We start from the raw sequence: 20,826 nt of genomic DNA, 5'->3' as shown, positions 1-20,826 counted from the left end.
ATGCGCTGCCCCCTCCCTCTCCTGCCCGTCTGTGGATGGGGAGCCTCCTGACAGCCTTGGGGCTGCCTAGTGCCCTCTGCGCGGCAGCCTGGAATGGCTGGCCCTGTCCCCTGGCTGGCTGTGCCCGGGAGGGAGAGCCGCACATCCAGGCAGGTCTGGGGCACCCTCTGGGCTGGGCCCCATCCCGGTCCCGTCCCCCAGCATGTGCCAGCTCCTTTGTCGTCATTCCGCGGGGCCTGCGCTTTCTAAATTAATTCTGGAGCCGTTGTGTTTCCTTCTCATGGCGTGTTTCAAGCTACGCACCCTGCGTAGCTTCTGGCAGCTTTTCTCCTAATTGCCCTTTCCGCATCAGCGGCCTAGCGATTAAGTGGTGGTGTGCGCAGCTCTGGCTCTGGGTCCGCGGTAGAGGCGGCAGTCTGCGGAGAACACACAGCGGTGCGGGCTGTGCCAGTGGCCACTGTCCTGAGCCTAGCGTGTGGAGGTGGCTTTGGGACGGGCACAGGCACAGTGGCTGGCAGCACATGGCCCCCTGAGCAAGAAGGTGGTCCCCAGGACGCAGCAGGTCGTCCTGTAGAGCAGCCTGTGTCTGCAGTCGCGGGAGTCCCCGCGGGGCATGAATACCTTCTGGACGGGCGCTGGGAGGGGCGTGAGGCGCCTCGGGGAGTGAGGTGGCTTGCTTCCGGGGTGCCTCCAGATCGGCTTGCTCCCTGCTCTGTGCACCAGGGCGCAGTAGGGCAGCTGCCTGGCCCCGGATCGCCATGGGCTGGGGAGGCATGTGGGGTGGGCATCAGGGTGCGCTGATGGCTCTGCCTGCCAGAGCGCTGGGCCCAGCAGGCAGATGTGGGAGATCCTGGGGTGACCGTGTGCACCTGATTTCTGTTCTCCCAAACAGCCATGCCCCAAGTGCCTCCTGCAGTGCCTGCCCTGCCCGGCCCTGGGGAGCGAGGCCTGGTCCGGGGTCGCCTCTGAGCAGGGCGCACAGCCAGCGGGAGGACATACTTCTCCCCGGCCAGGCCCGCGCCCTGTAGCACCTAGACTTTCAGGACTGTGGTCCGTTCTTGTGTGCCTTCTGCCTGTACCTCTGTGGCCCTGGTGCCCCAGGAGACAGGCAAGTACAGTGGGCGTGAGGGCTGGGCTGGGCCAGGCGGCTGCAGAAGTCAGAGGGCAGCGCGAGCTGGAGGAGGTGGGCCCTTGTCTTTAGGAGGAGCCCTATCTCCCACTAGCAGGTGGGCTGCATTGAGCCCCTTTCTCGGGGTCCCCAGGACAGCCGCTGGTCCTCGCCTGTGTGGCCCCAGGAGGGCCTCTTTGCTGGCTCTGTGCTTGGGATGTGTCACTGAGGCTGACACTGCTGCTGGCTCTGTGGCTGTGTCCTGTGCCAGGGCTGGAGGACACGGAGGAGAGGGGACAGGCCCATCCTTGAGTGTGATGGTGCCCATGCAGCTCTAGGCAAGGCCTGTGGTGCCCCAGCTCCTCCCTGTGGTTGCCCCTGAGCTGAGGGTGGGGGAGGCCCTCGCTCCCTCCCTGGCTGGCCAGTCTGTGCTGCCCCCTCGCTGCCTCCGCTCTGCTGGGCAGTTGTCAGGTGCACTTGAAACTGTAATGCGACCTGAAACGTTCTGAAACGTGGCCCTGGCGCTGCCCTCCTGCTGCCGTGGCGGGACTGTTTGTCCAAGAGGGCCCCGGGGTGAGTGAGGCTGGGGCACGCCCAGCACCAGGGGCCCCCCCACGGCTGCTCGCTGCCCCTGCGCTGCAGCTCTACCCGCACCCAGCCACCAGAAAGGCCAGAGGAGCCCCAGAGAGGAGCTGGTGAGTGGCCGGGAGAGTCTGGGCGGCCTGGCGCTCGGGAGGGACTGGTGGTTTTCCCTTCGTGGCCGCTGCCTTTTATAGAGGGGTTATTCCCAGGCTCTCTTGAAAGCGTCCGTCTCTGGCCTGACTCCGAGAAAGCAGCGCAGGGATCCCGAAGGAGGCCAGGCATGGCGAGCAGGACGCACTGCCCTCGCGGGGACTGCCAGCTTTGGGCCACATAGTGAAGCTGGGACCGTAGGCCACGGGGCAGCCACCCAGCCCCTGTGGAAGCTGGCCAGACTCTGCCCCTGTGAAGTGGGGCGGGAGGGAGCTATGGTTCCTAGGGCCCCTGTGTGCTCCCGCCCTGGGGGAGAGGGTGGGGGTTCTTGGGGGTCAACAGGGTGGAGGCAGGCTCACCAGTGCCTGTCCTGTGGCACCAGTTAGCATCACTGTCAGCTCCCATTGAGGGGGCTCTGCCCAACGCCCTTTAGCAGCAGTGGTCGTCAGGCCTGTGTCCAGGGGCCTTTTCCGTCTCCATAGCTTGGAACATGGGGTGTCTGACCATCTGAGACTGGTGGGCTCTTTCCAGCACTTTCCTACCCACCCAAAGCCCCCAGAAGGAGCTGCCAAGGTGGGTCGAGTGGGCCTTCACTTCACAGACTAGGTTTTGTCACCTCCCTGCGCTGGTGCGGGTCGCATGGGGGCCCTGGCACTGCCGGGGGAGCATAGCTGTGGCCCCTCGTCTCTCCTTGTTGGACTTGGGAGCCCTCGTTTCTCCCCAGGGCCCTGGCCTTCTGGAGTTTCAGCCTGGTCAGGGGTGAATACCCCTTCCAGGCCACCTCCTCTGCCCTCCTGGTGTGCCTGGGCCAGACCCCCGAATGAAGGGGCATAGTGATGACGGAGGGCTGCCGTCCCACGAGGGCAGAGACCACACAGCAGCAGACCCAGCGCGGGGCTGGGTGTTGGCTGGCACCTGATTCCCCCAGGCAGAGGCCTCCGGCCACTGCACCCCGGCACGTCAGCCCCAGCCGTAGTGTAGGTATGGAGGCCTTGCGTGAGGTCTTGGCCTGCCTCTCCTGCTGGGCCAGCTTCACTTCCTGTCCCCTGGCAGGTGGGGGCCGGGCTGAGCATGCACCTGCAGAGGGGCACTGTGGCTGGCTCCACGTTTACCTGGACGGGGTTCCCGGCAGGCCGCCCCCACCTCTGTGCTTGGTCCCACCTGGACCACAGAGAGTTCAGGGCCCCCGTGGGCAGGCAGCACTGAGGCTGAGCCCCTGGGAACCCGGCAGGGAATGGGATCATCTCGAGATGAGCTGAGGTGCTTCCTGTGGTGCTGCCCCTGAGAGCCCCGGAACCCTGGGTGGGAAGGCCCTGCCCAGCCCAGGTGCCGGTGAGGACCCTGTCAGCCTTCTGAGCCGATAGAGCAGGTGCTGCTGCTGCCTCTTCTTGTGTGCCGCGAGGGACCCACCCTTCCCAGGAGGAGCGGAGGGGGCTCGCCTGACCTGAGCAGGGGTGGGGGTCTTGCTGTGCTCCCTGCCGCTTCCCCAGCACACAGTGGGCTCACCGAATGTCTGTTGAATGACTGAGCGAGCTCTGTGCAAGGGGCATACGGGTGTGGGTGCCGCTCAGGCGTCCTTTCCTCAGCCCCCTGGCCTCCGGGGTGGCTTTTGTTGAGCATGGAGGTCCACTCCCTCTCTGGCCTCTCCCGTGGTTTGCAGTCGCTTTTAAACACTGCATTTTCACTGTTCTCTTTCTAAGCTTTCTCACGTCCATGTTCACTTGACCTTGTGTGAGTAATAAGTAGACCTCAGACTGCAATAGCAGAAGAGGCAGTGAGACAGCAGGCCTGGCTTGGTGTCGGGCTGCAGACGACTGATAGCCCAGCACCGCGAGCTGCCGGCCAGGGTCTGGCAAGGGCCGGGAGGCCCGATCAGAGGGCCGCGTGAGGACAGGAGTGGCCAGTCAGCTGCTGAAGAACTGAGGGGCCCCAAGGGTCACTGAGGTCAGGGCTGGGCTCCAAGAACAGGAAGGCCCAGTCCTGCCCCATGACCCAGGGCCGAGGGGAGGAGGGGACCAGGGTTAGCCCCCCAGCTGTAAGCCCTCCATTTCTGGGAGGCTGGATCCGAGCCCTGGGACCTGCCACTTGGCAGCATCCTGTCTCTAACAGGCACCGGCCCCACCCCCGACACATGTGTGCATCCCTTCACCTGCTAGGTCCCGGGGTGCGTGCATCAGTACATCCATGGACACCTCGCCTGCTGTCCTGGACACAGGCACCCCTTGTACCTGCTGGAGTCCTGGCTCCCTGCGGGTTGGGTGCCGACAGGGCATGGCCCAGGCTGGCAGAGGATACCTGGTCTGCTGGGGGGTGGTGAGCACCAGCTTTGCCCTGGGCAAGCCTGTGTCAGGAGGACATTGCTCATCAGCGTGTACTGGGCCTGGTCCTGTCTCTGGGGTGTCCTGGGAGGGCGAGCTGTCTGCCTGTGCTGTCTTCCCTGCCTTCACCTGGGAGTGCGTGGCTGGGGGTGCGGCTGCCTCTTACACATGTGGGCTCTGCTCAGGCTGTTTGCCCCCTACCGGGATCCCCCTCACTGCACATGTGCTAGCCTGTTGGCCTTCTGGGGTGCGCCTTCCAACCACCAAGGTGCGCTGGGGCTCCCTGCCCCAGCCCTGGCCCAGGGCCTGCGGGTGGGGCTGGGAGGTGTGCACTTTCCCCTCTTCCATCCTTCAGAGCGATGGGTGAAAGGGGAGGGAAGGCCTGCCCCTCATAACGTACAGCGCCTGTCAGGGAGCAGACTACTCCCGTCTCGTGCAGACGGGCCAGCGTCGGCGTGCGATCAATGGCTCGCGCACAGTAATTACAGGAACTAGCGGCTTGTGTTGCTTGAGTGAGTTTGAGGAGAGTAGGGTCTCAATCTTTCCTCTAATAGGGCCTGACAGCCCTGGTGCCGCGTGCGTCTCGGGCTGACAGTGTTGTCATCAAACACCAGGTAGTGTGAGACAACAGAGAATGCGGCCAGGGGGACAGGCAGCTGACAGCAACTGTTTGTCATCACCCAGCTGCCCACGCTCCTCTTGTGGCAGTACCGACAGCAGCTTGGTGACGTATGGCCCTGTTGGGCTGCCACAGGCTGCCACGGTGACTGGGTGGTCAGTAAATGTTTGTCAGAGGCCGGTCCCCGGGTCCAGATGATAGTGCTACTGGAAGCCCCCACCGGTGCCCATCCTGTCTTCCTGTTGTGGGCGCGAGGCCCTGGGCCAGGCAGACCACTCCCTCTTGCCCGTCCTGCCAAGGAGGTGCTGAGTGGCCCATGCAGGGCCGTGGATTGGCCTGGGCTGTGATGCCCGTCAGATCCCCCCACTAGGGCCTGGGGTCTTCCCCCCACCCCTGGACCCCGGTTCTGTTACAAAGGTGTGCATGCCGTATATGTGTGTGCATGTGCGTGTGTGTGCGCACGGGTGCACGTGTCCACTCATCCTTCCGCAGTGCTGGCCCCTGCAGATCCTGGCCAGGAACACATAGGCATGCCCCTGCGGCCATGTGCCTGAGGGATGCTGGTGGGGCCTTTCCACAGTCTGGCTGGTGAGTGGAGGGGAGACCGAGCTGCCCGAGCCATTCCTGAGGGGCCCATGGGTGTGCTGGCCTCCAGTGGCCACAGGGTGCAGAGCTGGTGTGTTCTGGGTGCCTGGGAGTGGCCTCTGGCTGTCCCGTCACCGCTGCCGTGGCCGCCTCCAGAGATGAGGGCCGGCTATCTGATTGCAGCAGGGCTTTTCCAGTGTCTGAAGTGCTGGGAGCCATCAGACACAGGAAAAGTGGAGTGATTTATTAGACTCATAAAAATTCATACTTTGCGATCCCAGTCATCCACGTCTGAAGCTTGTTAGAGCGCTGTTTCTGGCAGCTCCCGCAGGGCGAGCGCAGGGCGGGGCGAGCGCGCTTCCTGCCTGGGCTGCCATCCCCGCGCCTGCAGGCACTTGAACCTTCCATGGGGCGGGTGCGGGGGCACTGAATGCAGTGGGCCCAGGGCTGGCACCAGGTGACCAGTGCCCCTGTGTGAGAGTGCTAGTTAGAGGCCTGCAGGCGCGGGGTGGGTCTGGCGCAGGGCAGCTGGCAGGTATGTTTCCAGCGTCTTTGTGGGGTGGAGTGGTGTGTGCCCCTGTCTTCCAGGCTGGTGTTGGTGAGAGTTGAGCCCCTTTTCCATCCTTCTTGAGAGACCCCGGGCAAAGGCCCCTTGGCCCAGCACCCACTCTGGCCCAGCCTGGGCTCCATCCTGCTGGGCACCAGGGGCAGTCACTTTCCTTCTCTGGGCCTCAGTCTTCCCGTCTGCTGTGCGGCAGCCATTGTGGGTTCTGTGTGGAGGGGACGAGAGGACAGAGGCTCCCTGCTTCTCCTGATGGTGAAGTGTGACCCAGAGTGACCAGAGCAACCCTCCCGGGCCCTCCCCCTAAACAGCAGAGGGGCCTGGAGGTCTGGGCAGGGTGAGGGCCCAGCCTCTCTCAGCACCTGCTTCTGCTGCTCCCCTTCCCTTAGAGGCGGGGGATCCCAGCAGCCCATCTTGCCGCGCGTCTTGGCCGCGGGCCACCTGCAGGCTTTGGCGTCTGGCCTGCCACGGAAGTGATGCTCATTAGTGCTCGTTCCCGCAGCTCCTCCCCGGCGGGGGCGCCCCGCTGACGGCTGAAGGCAGGGACGAGAGCCCAGAGGCAGTGGTGGGAGGGTGGCAGCCACTCTTCTTCACATCTGTGAAAGAGGAGCAGCAGCCGGACGGCCCCGACCTGACCCTCACGTTTCCCCAGGGAGCCCAGGGGTGTTTGCTAAGCTATGAAGTCTAGGGCAGGAGAGGCCAGGGAGGTTCCCTGAGCTCCTCAGAGTCTGCACAAGGGGTGTGTGTCTGCGGAATGGTGTGGGCCTCCCCTCTCGGGAACAGGCAACATATGGCTGCAGGTACTGTGGCTGAGCCTGGCCGTGGACAGGCCTCGGCAGATGTGTTGTGGAGGAGGTCAAGGTGCTGACTAGAAGGGCAGATAAGGAAGCCGCCCTGCTTCTGGCCTCACTGGAGAGGGGTCTGCGGCCTGAGGTTGGGGGAACCTGGCTGGTACTCAGGCAGTGGGACTGGTCCCTTGCTGGGGGCTCTGGGTCTCTGGGAGACCCAGACACCACCTGGTAGCACTTGAGAGCATGCCACACAGGTGTGAGACGTGGATGTGGAACGAGACATCCCACTTACTGGAATAAATGTACGTGAACTACATGCTTTAATTAAATGGAGGTTATCAGACTGGAGAGAGAAACTGAGCCTGCCTGTGTGCTGCTTTTAAATACCAAGACCCAGAAAGTAGCAGGCTGGACACCAGGCCAGCATTGTCCACCGTGGAGCTGGCATCGCCACTCTGAGGAGAGAAGATGCAGATTCTAAGGCCATTCGGAAAAGGGAAATCCTGGTAGTTGGGAGAGGCTCAGGCCACTAGGAAGAGGTGACAGACTGGAAGCTGGTGCTCTGCTGATGGCCTAGCCGGGTCCAGAACTCTGCCCAGCATTGACCCCTGCCCCAGCCCTTCGGTGAGAAGGTGGGGGCCAGCATGGGGCCAGTGTGGGGACTGCCCTCCCCCGCCCACCACCGTGAGGCCTCGTTAGCAATCATCTTGCTGAAGAACTGGCCACAGACCCAGGGCAGGTGAGGCCAGGCTGAGCGCCTGTTTCTTCCGGAAAATTGGCTGCCCAGAGGGCCGAAGTGGCCAGAATCCCGAGGGACTTTGAGCTGAGTGCAGACTCCTTCCTCTCCTGCCTGGAGCCCAGCCTGCCCTGAGGGCATCCACACCAACCCTGGCTCCAGCCAGTGTGTCCCCGGCTGAGTGGGCCCATGCCTGCCGGGCCTGCCTGTGCCCCCGACACACTGCCTGGGGGTCAGGTTGAGCTCCCTGGTCTGTGGGGAGAGCCTGGTGGGCTTCCTGGGGTTAAGCAACCATCTGCCCAGGGCCCTTTTCCAAATCTTTGCCGCCTACCCTGAGCCAAGGGAGACAGGTGGGGTAGCCTCTGGCCCCTACCTCACCAGTGTCAGTGGACACTGGGTCGTGGGTGCCTTCCCCTCAGGTCCCCAGGCTGGAGCCCATTCTAGCTGCTGATTTCCCAGCACCCCAGGGTCGGGCAGCTTCTGGAGTTTGCAGCCCTGCATCTAGACTTGTCCAGCCTGGCTCAGCACAGAACTGAAGGACCTGTGGTCATGTGGTGAGGGGCTGGCCACATTGGGTGTGTGTGCACATGCACACCTGTGCTGATATGTGCACATGCCTGTGTCTGTGTGCACATGTCTCGGCAGGGCGGGCCCAGCTACAGTCTGGGCAGGGCCCTGGGGGTCAGCAGGGAGAGTACTGGGCAGGCTGCAGACTCCAGGCCAGCTCTCCCTTGGCAGCTGCTGCAGAGACAGGAGAAACAGGCCTGAGGAGGCCTCCTGGGGACCCCTATCTGCAGCACCCGTGCCTCAGAGCCCACACTTCCCTCAGCTTCCTCCTGGCTGCTCCCTGCAAGTGGCGTGCCCCCCTCGAAGCCTCTCGTGGTGTCCCCTGGGGTCTGCTCTCCCCTGCTCAGAACCCCAGGGCACTTTTCACCCCTCAGTGCAGTCATGGCTTTACTGTCTCCAGGACTGTGAGTGTCACCGAGGTGACCGCTCAGACGGGGCTGGCCCTCAGAAATGTCCTGGTGGATGGGCGGTGTCCAGAGAGGCCAGCTGTGGTCTGGACGACCCCCCCTGCCCCAGGAGCTCTGCTTGCGCCACCCTCCTCGCGAGACAGCGTCCTGCTGACGTGGCTTTTGCTGCAGCTCCAGCAGTGGGCACTGCCGTCCCGCCAGCCCCAGGCTGCACGTGGCTCCGACGTGCAACAGGGCTGTCAGTGCTGCTGCGTGCTCTCAGAAGCATGTGTCTCCTGTTCTGTGGCTGGTTTTCCAAGAAGGCGGCTTGGCCACTGTTGCGGAGGGGCTGCCTGACCCCCGCTCTGCTGGGCCCTGCATGTCTGGCTCCCGCACGCGGCCTCCTGTCCTGTGTGAGGCCCACCTGCTGCTGCCAAGGGGGCTGGGAGCCTTCTGGGCTAACCTGAACCTCGCCTGCTCCTGCCCACTGTGGGCCTGGCTTTCCAGGTGTGCGGGTGGGAAGGCGAGGCTCTGGAAGGGCCTGTGACGCATCCTGAGCTGGGTACCTGGAGCCTGTCTGGGCTCAGCCTCTCCTGCTGGCTCTCTGGGGACCCTTCCCCATTCAGGCTCTGGGCTTCTCATTTCCTGCCTGCTGTCCAGAACCCCCCGTCCCTGTTCCTGTGGTGGTGCAGAGTCTGGGAGCAAGCTGTGAGCCTTCCACCAGCCTCGAGGCAGCACAGAGGGGGACCCCAACTCCATACCAGCCCCCAGCAGCCCCCCATTCCACTTCCCCACTCCTGCCAGGAGAAGGTAGGGCACCACCAGCTCCTTGCTGTTTCCAGGCCTGTGGCCACGCTGTCCCCTCTGCCTGGGCCCCACCCAGGCCAGCTGGAGGTGCTTCTCGTGGATCCGGCCTGTGGCACACAGCCCCTGCACCGCTGAGCACCTTGCATCTGATGCCGGCTCTGACCAGGCAGTTAGTCTGAGAGGCCTGCTTTCGTGGGAGCCGGGGGGCAGTCAAGGTGGATGCCCTAGCAAGAGGCCTTGAGGGGGACGCCCTTGGAAACTGGTCTTTCGACCATAGAAACCAGAAGAGCAAGTTCAAATGTGTCAAAGTTGCTTTAGTTGGCGGTGCCCATAGGCTCAGGTCAAGTGGAGGTCCCCCCCGTGTGCTGTGCCCACCCGGCGTGGCGGCCATGGGGGGCCTGAGGGAGGCTGGCACAGTGGCAGGAGGTGGGGCGCTGACGGCTGACAGACCTGGATTCCAGGACAAGAGGGTGGCTTGAGGGCCAAAGAGCAGAAATCAGTGTGGCTTCTGAAAAGGCTGAGCAGCTTTTACCAGTGAAGTCAGAGGCGCTGACAGAGTGTCGAGGCAGCTGTTGTTGAAAAGCAGACTCGGCGACACTTGGGGGAAGTCAAATCACACGGAATTGGGCCCAGGAAAGCCTGGGCTGGCACAGGGCCCTCTGCCCCGCAGCCCTGCCAGCCTGGTTCCTGCCCCCGCCACGGTGGCCCTGAGAGGCCAGGCACCCATGCCGCCCCTGCCCACGCCCCTCGCCCATGGGCCTGGGGATCTGGTCTGGTACCCACCCCTCCTTGAAGAATGGGGCTTGGTTTCTAGGGTGCCCCACAGGCAGTCGGGATTCTCTGTCCACAGGCTCTGCCCAGCCCAGGCGCCTTGTGTGGCTGATTCTGGCGAGTTCTGTGCTCAGGCACTGGTCACTGGCCTCTGCTCAGCTGTCCTGCCCTCCAGCTGGGAAGGTCTGAGAGTGGCTGTACTCTCGGGCTATGCCTTCCCAGCAGTGCCCCAGCCGTCTCCTAGCCCACTGGCCCTCAGATGCTGGGGGAGGGGCCCCTGGACGGGGTGGAAGCCCAGCTGTGGGCAGCTCTGCCATCTGGCACTTGGTCTGCCCATTTCTGGAGGCCCCAATGCCCCGCCTGTGGCCTGCTGGTGGGCGAGGCCCAGAGGCTGGTGGACAAGAAGCCGTGGGGCCTGGAGCACAGCCAGGCCAAATCCAGGGTGGCGGACCTTCTGGTCCCTGCTCCTTGGTGGTAGGGCAAGGTCCACTTCATGGTCCCCGCCCCGCCCCTCCTGATGGAGCCCATCCTGTTTCTGTGGATGCCGGGAGCCAGGAGGGCAGCCAGACAGCCCTGTTGGCTGTTCACTGCCCGGGCTCTTGGAACTTGTGCCGCAGCCTCCCCTCTCCTGGTGGCGGCCTCAGGCTCAGAGTCCTGGTTATCTTCTTTTCACTCGGTAAGCAGTTGTGAAATCAGCAGCTCGATTTCTTCCTAGTTATCTCCTTTTGAAGTTCCATAAAAATCTGAACTCTCTCTCAACTCCCACTCTGCAGTAAAATAGAGTGAGAGCCATGACCTCCGCCTGATGAGCTCTGCCATCTGTGGTGGCTCTTCTGGGGGGCAGGGGTCAGCCGGAGGGAGCGTTCGCTGCAGACAGTGCCCAACAACAGATGGGCGGAGCCCTGCGCTTCTTGCTGCATGGCCTGGCCTGAGAGAGCTGGCACTCCCCTGCCTCTGCAGCCGGAGGTGGTGTGAGCTGGAGTAGGAGCCACACTAACCAGGCTCCGCCGCCTGCTGCCCTGGGCCTGGTGGCCTGCCTCTCGGAGAGGGTGTCTGTGCGTGGTGCACCCGTGCTGGGCCCCGGGAAAGCGCCCCCCACCCCGCGAGTCAGCCTGGGAAGTGGAGAGGCAGGCCGCCCCAGGCCCCTCGCCGGGCAGGAGCGAGGGCCCCGCTGATGGATGGGCTCATATCCCATTCAAATATGATGCCAGCAGTTTTTGTGCAGTTTGTCTTCTACTGCGGTAGTAAAGTTTTTAATTAGGGAAGCTAATGAGATCGATTAGTCATTAGAAGTGACCTCTGCATGGTGGGGTGGAAAGGGCTGTGTGTGTGGGCCTGATAACGCGGCGCCTGGCCATCGCTGGCAATAAAGGCGCGAAGGGTTTGATTTGAGTGAAATGTGCCACAGGGAATACATCATGCAGAGAAAAAAATTACAGCCCTGGGAGTCTGTAATGAAGGGAATTAAACCAACTTCCTATTTAAATAACATGATTATCTACACAAGCTCTCAGCCAGCCAGGAGGACAGGGAGAGAGGGCTGCTTGGCGGGGCCGCGCTGGGGCAGCGCTCCGGCACCACGGGGCCGGGTGAGGCCTGGGCGCCCGCGCGCACAAGGATGCCAGGCGGCAGGGCCTCTCAATCAGCCCACGCCCGCTGCTCTGCCTTCGCACTGGAGTCAGGGCTGCGGGAGCGGCTTCCACCCCAACTTTCTGGTCCCTGTGTGCCATGAGTGGTCTTAGGAGCCTTCACTCCCCCAGGCTGTCAGGGGCAATCCTGCTCCTCCGCCCGCCCTGCTGAGCTCTCTGTGACCTCGGCACGGGCACCCTGGCCAGTTCTCTCCAGGGCCGTTGTCACTCGTGCTGCCACCACCTGTGTCTTAGTTGCCCATCTGGGAAACGGCCCCACTGTGGGGCCGGGCCATGGGCTAGTATGCCCTCCCCTCTACCTCTCGGGACCACGGGGCCTGGGTCTAGCAGGTGGTGATGTCTGGGAAGTAACAGTCAGCCTTTAGGGAGGGGTCTGCTTTGTTACTCTGCATTTTCTTAGAAGTGGTATCTGGGCACTAATAAGTAAAATGTAGTGAGTTAATGAAGTTGACTTCACAGTGGGCCTGCACTGCAAAGGAATTTGTTATAGATACTGATGCCCGTCAACAGGCAGGAATGAGGGCCAGGCCCAGAGGCGCTGTGTGCTAGGAGGAACTTTCTAGAATGCAGAGTCCAGTCCCTTGGGCATTGGGGGCTGGGGGCTTCCTGGAGGAGGTGACATCTGGCAGAACAGGGGTGGGGGTGAATGGGGGAAGGTGATATTGTGTGTCTGGGTGATGGGGGAGCAAAGCTGGCCGGGCCAGGGGGTCCCAGTGCTGGGGATGAACGCAGCCAGGTTTGTGGGGAGGGGCCTCTGCCTAACTATGCCCCCAAGCTGCAGAGCAGGGTTGTGGGGGCTAGGGTGCATGTCACAGCCCGGACTGGCAGATAGTAGTGGCCAAGGGAGGTCGAAACGGGGCTGTGGATGGTGACCCGGGTGGAGGGGACAGGCAGGTGGGCTGTCCAGGTGCAGAGGCCGTGGGAGAGGGAGCCTGGGGTGGGTCTGGAGGCCGTGAGGTCAGTGTGGGGCTTGGCAGTAGCTTAGAGGCATTCTCGTGTTCCTGAGCTCTTAGTTTGAACAAGATGTTATTGATTATCATTGGTCTCTCCTTGCTTGTAAGACCTTGAAAATTCAATTCAACAAACATTTATTTATTGACGCCCCCTGTATGCTGGGCTCTCCTACATCCCAAATGTGCGGTACAGCCAGGGCTAGAGCTTCGCTGACTTTGGTCATTCAGCAAGATCGCATCCCAGGTGGTACCCTGTGCTTTCACTGAGCTTCCCTCCTTCTCCCCGACTCCCCCGAGCTGCTGCCTTTGAAGGGATGGGGAGAGAGACAGAGAGACAGAGATAGTGGAGGGAGACTTGTGCTGTTGCTGGGCTGTGCTGGCCTGGCACTGCCTGGACATCCGTGTCCCCTCTTCCTGGGCAGCTGGTGGGTCTCTGCCTTCAGTCCCGGGAGCAGAGGTGTCCCCTGCTGCCAGCATTGCACGTCCACCCCGACCCCAGCTGGGTGACGGAGCCTACAGATCCTCCTCCTCTAGTTGGAGGGCCCTGAGCCTGCGCTATGTCCTGGTCTTCCCGTGTGGGTGGCCGAGGGCACAGGGGGCTCCTGCAGGCTGGGAGAGCCTGGAGAGGCCGCAGGAGGCATCTGGGCCAAGGTGCTGACTGTTGCCTGGGGCAGGGCCTGGCTAGGGCCGGTGTTGTGCTGTGTTTAAGGCTCTGGAAGATGATCTGGCGTGGTTCATGGAGCAGTAACTGCTCTTTGTAGGGTTTGCAGATTCTGGGAGGACTCATCCTTGGGGCTCAGGGGAGCAGAGTCATGGAGCAGTGTTTTGTGCCGATGGAGAGGTGGGTGGCTGACCACAGCCAGGGCTGGCACTGAGCAGGTGGGCGTGAGGGGCCTGTGGGCCTGGCATTACTGTGCCCCTGCCGCTCCCTCTCCTGGGCCATCCCAGACTCCAGGCAGCCTCAGCTGAGGGTGAGCCAGTTCTTGCCCAGGGGTCATATGTAGGCCCATCCTGTGCCAAAGGTCAGGTGGTGAGACCACTTGTGTGTTTTCCTGGCCTTCTTGCCTGGCAGACATGCCCCCTTGTCTAACTCTAACACCCTCCGCACCCTGTCTGTGCTGCCTGCCTGCGGGCATCTAGGTGGGTGGGAACCCCAAGGAGCCACTTACTATACCAGTGACCTCCCTTCCAAGCAGAGCTCTGGGCTCTGTGCAGGCAGGTTGAAGGGGGCCACAAGGAGGCGCCTTTGGGAGCCTGGGTCCAGGCAGCCTGGCTGGAGGGGCAGGGCCGCTGGGTCAGTCAGGAGAGGCCGCGGTGGTGCCTGTATTCCTGTGCTGCGTTAGCTTTAATTATCTGGGCAGTTAGAGCTGTATATTATGAAAGTCAGGCAATTAGATGTGTTCCTCGAAGCTATGGAGAAATTGCTGGCTATCAAGTGAAGGGAACTCGGGCAAAACAGATCCCTGTTAATTGCATGAAACGTTCAGCAAGAAGAGAAGCCGTGGTGTGTATCACTCAGCAAAATGTTGTGAAAACAGAGATGATTAAGTACGTAAATCTGTGTGGGCACGTGGTGGGGGTGCCAGAGAGGAAGGTGAGCGTGTCACACCCCCAGCCTCCTGGAGTCACAGGCAGGCCCCTCTTCGCTGCCCATGGGGAGGTCTGGAGGCATTGGTGCTGGTCATGGAGGGGACTGGCCTGCGATGCTGCCATAGTCAACCCCCGCCCCCTCCAGAAGCATTGCTTCTGCTCCCCTGCTTCCCCGCCGGCACCTCTCAGCATCCCCAGGGCCTGGCCACCCAACTCTTCGGGAATGGGCGAGGGCACGGGGCTGGGGGGTTGGATCAAGAGATGATGGGAGTCCCCACCAACCTTTGCTGACCACTGTGTCTTGGGTTTCCCTGCAGCCTCCAGCCTGCACGGCCTGCGGCCCCCTCCCAGCAGCAAAGTGATCAAGACCCGCTATCGCATCGTCAAGAAGAACCCAGTGTCATCTCTCAGCACTGCCCCTGGCCCCGCGACCCCACCCTCCTGGCGGGCACGGCGCCTCTCCCTGTCCAGGTAGGAGGCCAGGCTGGTGGGCTCCAGAGCATAGGGGAGCCTGAGGGCCTCAGGGACGGAGCTCCCCACCAGGAGTGCCACGTCTGCAGTCTGTCGGCTGGGGGACAGGCTGCTTTTCCCGTCTAGCGGTCCTGCAGATGTGTGGCTGGCCTGCGTGTACCACACACTGCCTGCCCTGTCGTCCGTCTGCAGGCCGCTACCTGGCTGGGCATGGTCTGGGAGTAGCTGCCACCCAGGCCACACCACGCCTTGCATTCCTCAGGAAGAAGCTCCTGGTGAGAGAGGCTGGGCCCTGAGCAGCCTCTTCTGCGGGACCATCTCACTGTCCGTGTGGATCACAAGGGTAGGAGGGGAGGCCGCAGCCCTCCACCTGCCCACACAAGGGTCTGGCCTACACCCTGGGTGCCATGGCTTCGTTCCAGGCGTCTTCTGGCTGAGGGCACATGCAGTGTGGACAGCCCACCTTCTTTTCCGGGTACTCTGGGCCCAGGAGCAGGAAGGCTGCAGAAGCTGGGATGTGGCCCCTTCCTTCCGTGAGGCAGGGGCAGGGGTGACAGGCTTGGTGGGTGGAGATCGGGGAGTGGCAGACGGCTCCCTATGCCCTCTGGCCATGCTTGAGGAGCAGTGTGTGGGTGGCTTGGCCAGCGTGGGCTTTCGTTTGGGTGCAGTGGGCACTCCAGGGCACATGGCCTCGGGCCAAAGGCTGTGGAGTAGGGGGTCCTTGTGCCCTGAGGCGTGGACCACAGGGCAGAGGGCTGTCCTGCCAGCCCCCCACGGGCCCCGCCACCCTCTGGCTCTGGGGCCATGGGGGGGTGGTGCCAGCTTACTGACCCCCATAGGCGTGCCTGGAGGTCAGCATGCCCAGGTGGTCAGACGTGCCCATTGCCCTCCTCCCTTCCCACCAGGCCCTGCTGCCGACTTTTCTGGAGGCAATAGCTCGAAGTTTATTTTAAATTAATTTTACTGCACTTTTTGTAATATTTTTGTTTTAAATAGATTTATAAGCATCTTGGGGCTATTTCTACAAATTTATGAAGATAATTTTCACTCTCTCGATAAGGTTAAATTTACACCTGCTATTTCCATATTAATTCACAGCGCTAAGTGGGTCTAATTTTCTTCCGTTCTCCTATCTGGTGAGCATGGCCTTTCCTAATGCAATTTCCCCCTCACTAAATCACTGTGATCGGGAGTCATGATCGAGCTAAATTAACTTAAATTAATTTACTTAATAAGAGCCCCAGATCATCGTGAATGAGGTTCAGATTTATTGATTCTTGCTCCTGCCTCCCCTCCTGCAGTCGGCATTCCAGCCCCACGTTGGCAGCCTGGCCAGGCCCCGCCTCTCCCAGGGGGCTCGAATCAGGGCAGGGGGTGACTTTTGTTGAGGGGTCACCAGCTGGTCTCTCCCTCTTGGCCTCTGAGAGCCAAGGAAGCCCCAAGTTTCGGTCCATCTGGGCCAGTGCTGAGTGTGGCGGGCACAGTGGGGCAAGGGTTCCTGAGGAGGGAGGTGGCTGGGTGCCCCTCTGAGGCAGCCATCGCCTCGCGCTTTCAGCCGGAGTGTCAAGTCTGTCAGGCGGCAAACAGCCCGGTCAGTGGCAGGGCAGAGAGTGTGCCTTTGCCTCAGTTCTGGGGATGAGGGGCAGGTGGACGGCATGGGGGCCATTGGGAGAGACCCGGCCTGGTGGTGTGTCTATGCTGGGAGTGGACAGGCCTGGCCCAGCTGCCAGCCTAGCATGGCCACTGCATGTCTCAAGCTGCTCATCCCAGCGACGGTGACAGCCTGGCAGGGAGGGCATGACTACAGGCATGGGGGGCAGGAGCAGGGAGGGTGCAGCCCTCGATGGCTCTTTGCAGCCCCCAGGGGCCATGCTGGACGCCAGACAGCTCAGGCTCCAAAGTCCTGGCTCACGCTTGGTGGCTGGGGGCTCTGAGGCAGATTCCCAGCTGCTCCCGGCCCCAGCGCCCTCCCTGTGTGTGGAGATGTGGCCAAGCCCACCCCAGGATGGCCCCACGTTAACTGGGGATGAGCATGGGGGCCCCTGTGGAGGGGCCGACCGGCAGGTCTCGGCAGTCCTCGGCAGTCCTGGGAATCTGTGGGCGGAGTCGGGGGCTAGTGGACACAGGTGGGAGGTGAGGCAGGTGGCCCAGCAGCCGACAGTGCCGGTGTTGGTGTGCGGTGGCCCTGGACCACCCCACCCCGCTACAGGTACTCACCGTGAGTCACTGCAGAGAGGAGACTGTGTGCGTTGGGGGCTGCCATCCAGGAGGAGCCCAGGGAGCCCCAGTGGGCGGCGCACACTGTGTGACCCTGGGCGGGCAGGGGCTGAGTTGGAGCCGGGGCTCAGTGTAGACCCGCACCTGATGGTCGTGGCCTTGCCAAGTCCCTCCCTGCCTGTGCCAAGGAATGACATGCCCCTCAAAGTGTAGAGGGAGCGGGTTGCCACACTCAGTCCCACACCGAGAGAGGCCTGGCTGCTGCTCACCTGCCCCTCCAGCCCAGGGCGGGGGAGCAGCTGAGCTCCTCTGCCTGCTGCCTGCTCTGCGGGAGCTGGGAGGTGGGCGCCCGCAGGCCCGGGTCCTGGTGTCTGGGCAGGGGAATAGAGTTGCGGGGTCCCTGTTCCCCTCTGGAAGCCCACATGCAGCACTCTGGCCCGAGACCACTGTCAGCACCGTCCTGGGGACCAGGGTGCACGCCTGCCTCACGAGGTGGCTTTGCCCTCTCTCCTGACTTAGACAGAAACCTACTCTCAGCCCCTTTTTTGGTTTTGCCCAGTGAGTGGGAAGCCAAGGGGCCACATGGGGCCTGTATTCACAGCAGGAGTCCTGGGCGTCCCCTTCCTGCCACCAGCTCTGTCTGTCTGGAGGTAGAGGAGGTTCTGGGGCTTCTGTGGTGAGGCCCTGACTCCAGAAGTACCCGAGAGGAGAGTCGATGGGACACGAGCCCATCCAGTTCTTTCGGATGGTCTGCACTCGTCCACGTTGGGACAGACAGAAGGCGGGAAAGCGCTGGGCCGCAGCTCCTAGGCCCCGTGGGCGCTGTCCGCCAGGGTCTTTGGGGACGTGTCTGATGTCCTGTCAAGAGCCATGGCTGGATGAGGTGGCTGCTGCCCTGGCCAGCGGAGCGTGTTGGGGCTGGAGCAGGGGGGAAGCAAGGGACGGGGTGGGGCCCCTCCTAGAAAGGACGCTCGCCTGTGTGGGGGCAGTGGCTGATGGCCCTGGTGGGACTGGGTCTGGGGCTCGAGGACTTCACACCACTGCTGCCCAGAACCAGCCCCGGGGCTTGGGGTCTGTGGTGTAGGCCCAGGTCCTGGAGGCATCAGAGGGCCCCACGGAGCACCTCCCAGGGCTGAGGCTCATGCTGAGCGAGCATTCAATGTTTTTGTTCTGAGATCTGTGGACTTGCCTGTGTCCTCGCCGGTTTCCAGTAAGTTCATTAATCTGAGCTGAAGCTGAAATGTGACTTATGTCCCTAAACTGCCTGTCACTTTTTTTCTCTTTCCGAATTCATTTGACGTGAAAGTGCGGAGTAAACAGAAGCCGCCGTGCTTAAGCAGATGAGTCTGGAAGCTGCCCTGTCCCGACTATAGATGGTGCTGTCACCAGGGCTGCGCTTGCTGGGCCGCCCTGTTTTATTTTATTTTTGCGTCTATGCAGTGAATCTTGAGTAATCTCTGGGTGGTTTGACGAGGTATGGGCTGCGATTTTGAAGGCTCTGAGATGCTTCTCCAAAGTGACGACTGATTATTAAGGAGGAATTCAGCACGAGGCTGGGCATCCCTGCTGGTGGCCATGGCTCTACACGCTCCCCTCGCCCCTGCGGCTTCCTGGTGGGCAGACGGCTCCTCCCTCCAGTTCCCGGAGTGTCGGGCTTGGACGGCAGACGTTCGTTTCTCACGGTCTGCAGGCTGGGAGTCTGAGGTCAGGGTGCTGGCAGGGCCTGCTCCCTCCTGGGGCTCGCGGTGTCCTCTCAGGCGGGAGGGAGAGTGGAAGGCTCTGGGGCCTTGCAGGGCCACTAAGCCCGTCTTGGGGCCCTGCCCCGACGATCTCACCTCACCCACGTTGCCTCCTAAAGGCCCAAGTCCAAGCACCACCACACTGGGGCCAGGGCTTCACCACAGGAGTTTAGGGGGACACAGCCTTCAGTCCAGAGTGGGGGGTGTCCTGCTCGTCCCCAGGCCTGCCCTGTGGGGTCCTCACAGCCTCCTGTCCTGCCCCAAAGGGTGTGGCAGTTAGAGGAGCACGGGGTGAACCCTTCTGTGAAGCAGTGCTCCCTTCCACGTCCCTTCCGCCGTGGCCACACTCCAGGCCCTGCTGTCTCTGGTGAGGGCCTGGGCCTGGCACGGCAGACTCCTCCCAGCTCAGCCCAGGCCAGCTCCTGTGCCGGGTGCTGGCTGACAGGGCTCCCCCTGTGAATTCCTGGGTGCAGACGTCGTGGTGGGCGGTGCTCCGCCCACAGTGCTCGCCTCCCAGCCAGAGGTGGTCAGGAAGCAAGCGGACAGTGGGGTGCTGGGAAGGCTCCTCCGGGGGTGAGGCCTGCGAGGTGAGTGTGGGCTGCCTTGGGAGGGCCTTTCCTGTGGGCCTGGGAAGGAGCCCAGAATGGCTGCAGAGCTCACCTGGAGGCCAGCGCTGACAGTGGGACCTGGGCCTGCTGGACCGGCGGAGGCGTGGGTGGTCAGGGTGGGGGCAGCAGCCCGTGCTCCCCAGGCTGGTACTGCTGTGTGCAGCCCCGGGCACACGCCGCTCACTGCTACTGGCTCCGTCCACCCCGTGCCTCTGCCCGCCCCACGATGGCCCTGTCTGTGAGCAGCCTGCACCAGCAGCTGAGGAGGGGGCCAGGCCAGCACTGCTCAAGCTGCCCGTCAAGGGGCTGAGGCATGGAGGCGAGTGGGCAGCAGAATTCTGAACTGGTTCTGTTACAAAGGGAGGTGTCCGTTTCAAGGGAGGAGAACGTCCCCTGCTTTCACCTGGATGCCGGCCGGGCTGTGAGTCTGGGATGCCTGGTTCAGGCCCAGCCTGCTCTGTCTCCAGCAGGCTGTGAGGGCTGCCCTGAGGAAGGGGGCACTTCCTCCAGGAGCCAAGCGTGGGCCCGGAGAGGATGCCCCCCACCCGTTCTGCGGGGTCCACCATGCCTCCTCTCTGCCTGACAGGGCTGTCCTCCGGGAGGCAGGTCTTCGACCTAGGTTAGAGCCTGGAGGTCTTTGGGTTGTGGCTCTTAACTGCTCAGGACCTGAGTGTGTCCTTTCCCTGGTTCATAGGTGTTGCAGGCTGAGCTGAGCAGAGCAAGCCCAGGGTCCCCAGGCAGCTGGCTGTAGTGACTCCTCGCTGCCCCTGGGCCTGTGGAAGAGGACCCAGTCCTCTCCTGCCCTTTCACTTGTCTCCTCACCCTGTAAGTGTCTGCGGATGGCCTGCCCTGTGTTGGGCCCCTGCGTGCCTGGAAGCTGAGGCCCAGTAAGGGACGGAGTGTCCCTGGGCCAGCGTGCCAGGGGTCCAGCAGGCCTGGGAGGCAGGCTCACCCAGGCCTGGCTGCAGTAAGTAGGAGGTAGCCAGGCAGAGGGGGTCACTCCTGCAGAGGAAATGATACACACAGCACAGGAGAGACTGTGAGAAGGCCCGGGCAGGGGGCAAAGCACGTTTGAGTGCAGAGGCTCCACCAGACCTGAGGCTTCAGGGGCGAGTCTAGGATAACTAGACCAGGCCTGCGCAGTGCCAAGCAAGTAGAGAGTGACCCTGACCCAGCTCCCTCTCCAGGGCCGCCTGGCTGCCCAGGGGCCCGCTGATCCCAGCACCGCCTCTCTCTCTGCCCAGCCCTGCAGATGGTCACAGCTGGGCTGCTCCGTGGCTTGTGGCCTGAGTGGACCCCAGGCAGCGCTCCCCACTTTATGTCAGCACGGTGGATGGGGGGAGCACCCTGTTGCTGTGATCACTCCTCTGCCCCTGGAGAAGCTGCCCAAACAGTGAGTGGGCTGTCTTGGGGGAGGGGTGCGTGGAGTCAGGGCCCCCGGGCCAGGAGGAGCCGGGGGCGGTGACCATGGGCTCCTGGGCTCGCTCCTGTTCCCTCTCGTAATCAGTTTTTTAACATTTAATTTTTGGGGTAAATATTTTGATCTGCGCTTGTACTTAGAGGAAAATTGCAGCAGTAGTAGAGGGAACCGCCAGGTATCCTTCAGCTGAACTCACC

General features: G+C 62.5%; 1 protein-coding gene across 7 annotated transcripts in view; it reads left to right on the top strand.

The window, feature by feature from the left end:
* The window catches only part of ZC3H3 (zinc finger CCCH-type containing 3), an 87,959-nt gene that overhangs the window by 22,549 nt on the left and 44,584 nt on the right, over positions 1-20,826 (top strand). For all 7 annotated transcript variants that reach the window (XR_012064262.1, XM_072949866.1, XM_072949863.1 and 4 more), the window contains one exon: positions 14,492-14,645. Coding sequence is in view for 6 of the 7 variants with exons in the window: in XM_072949866.1 (XP_072805967.1) it covers positions 14,492-14,645 (154 nt within the window). In the remaining variant the exon portion in view is untranslated. The remainder of the gene's footprint in view (positions 1-14,491; positions 14,646-20,826) is intronic.

The sequence above is a fragment of the Vicugna pacos genome, chromosome 25 (genome assembly GCF_048564905.1).
Source record: "Vicugna pacos chromosome 25, VicPac4, whole genome shotgun sequence".
NCBI classification, from domain to species: domain Eukaryota; kingdom Metazoa; phylum Chordata; class Mammalia; order Artiodactyla; family Camelidae; genus Vicugna; species Vicugna pacos.
This window is presented reverse-complemented; position numbering and strand designations above follow the sequence as displayed.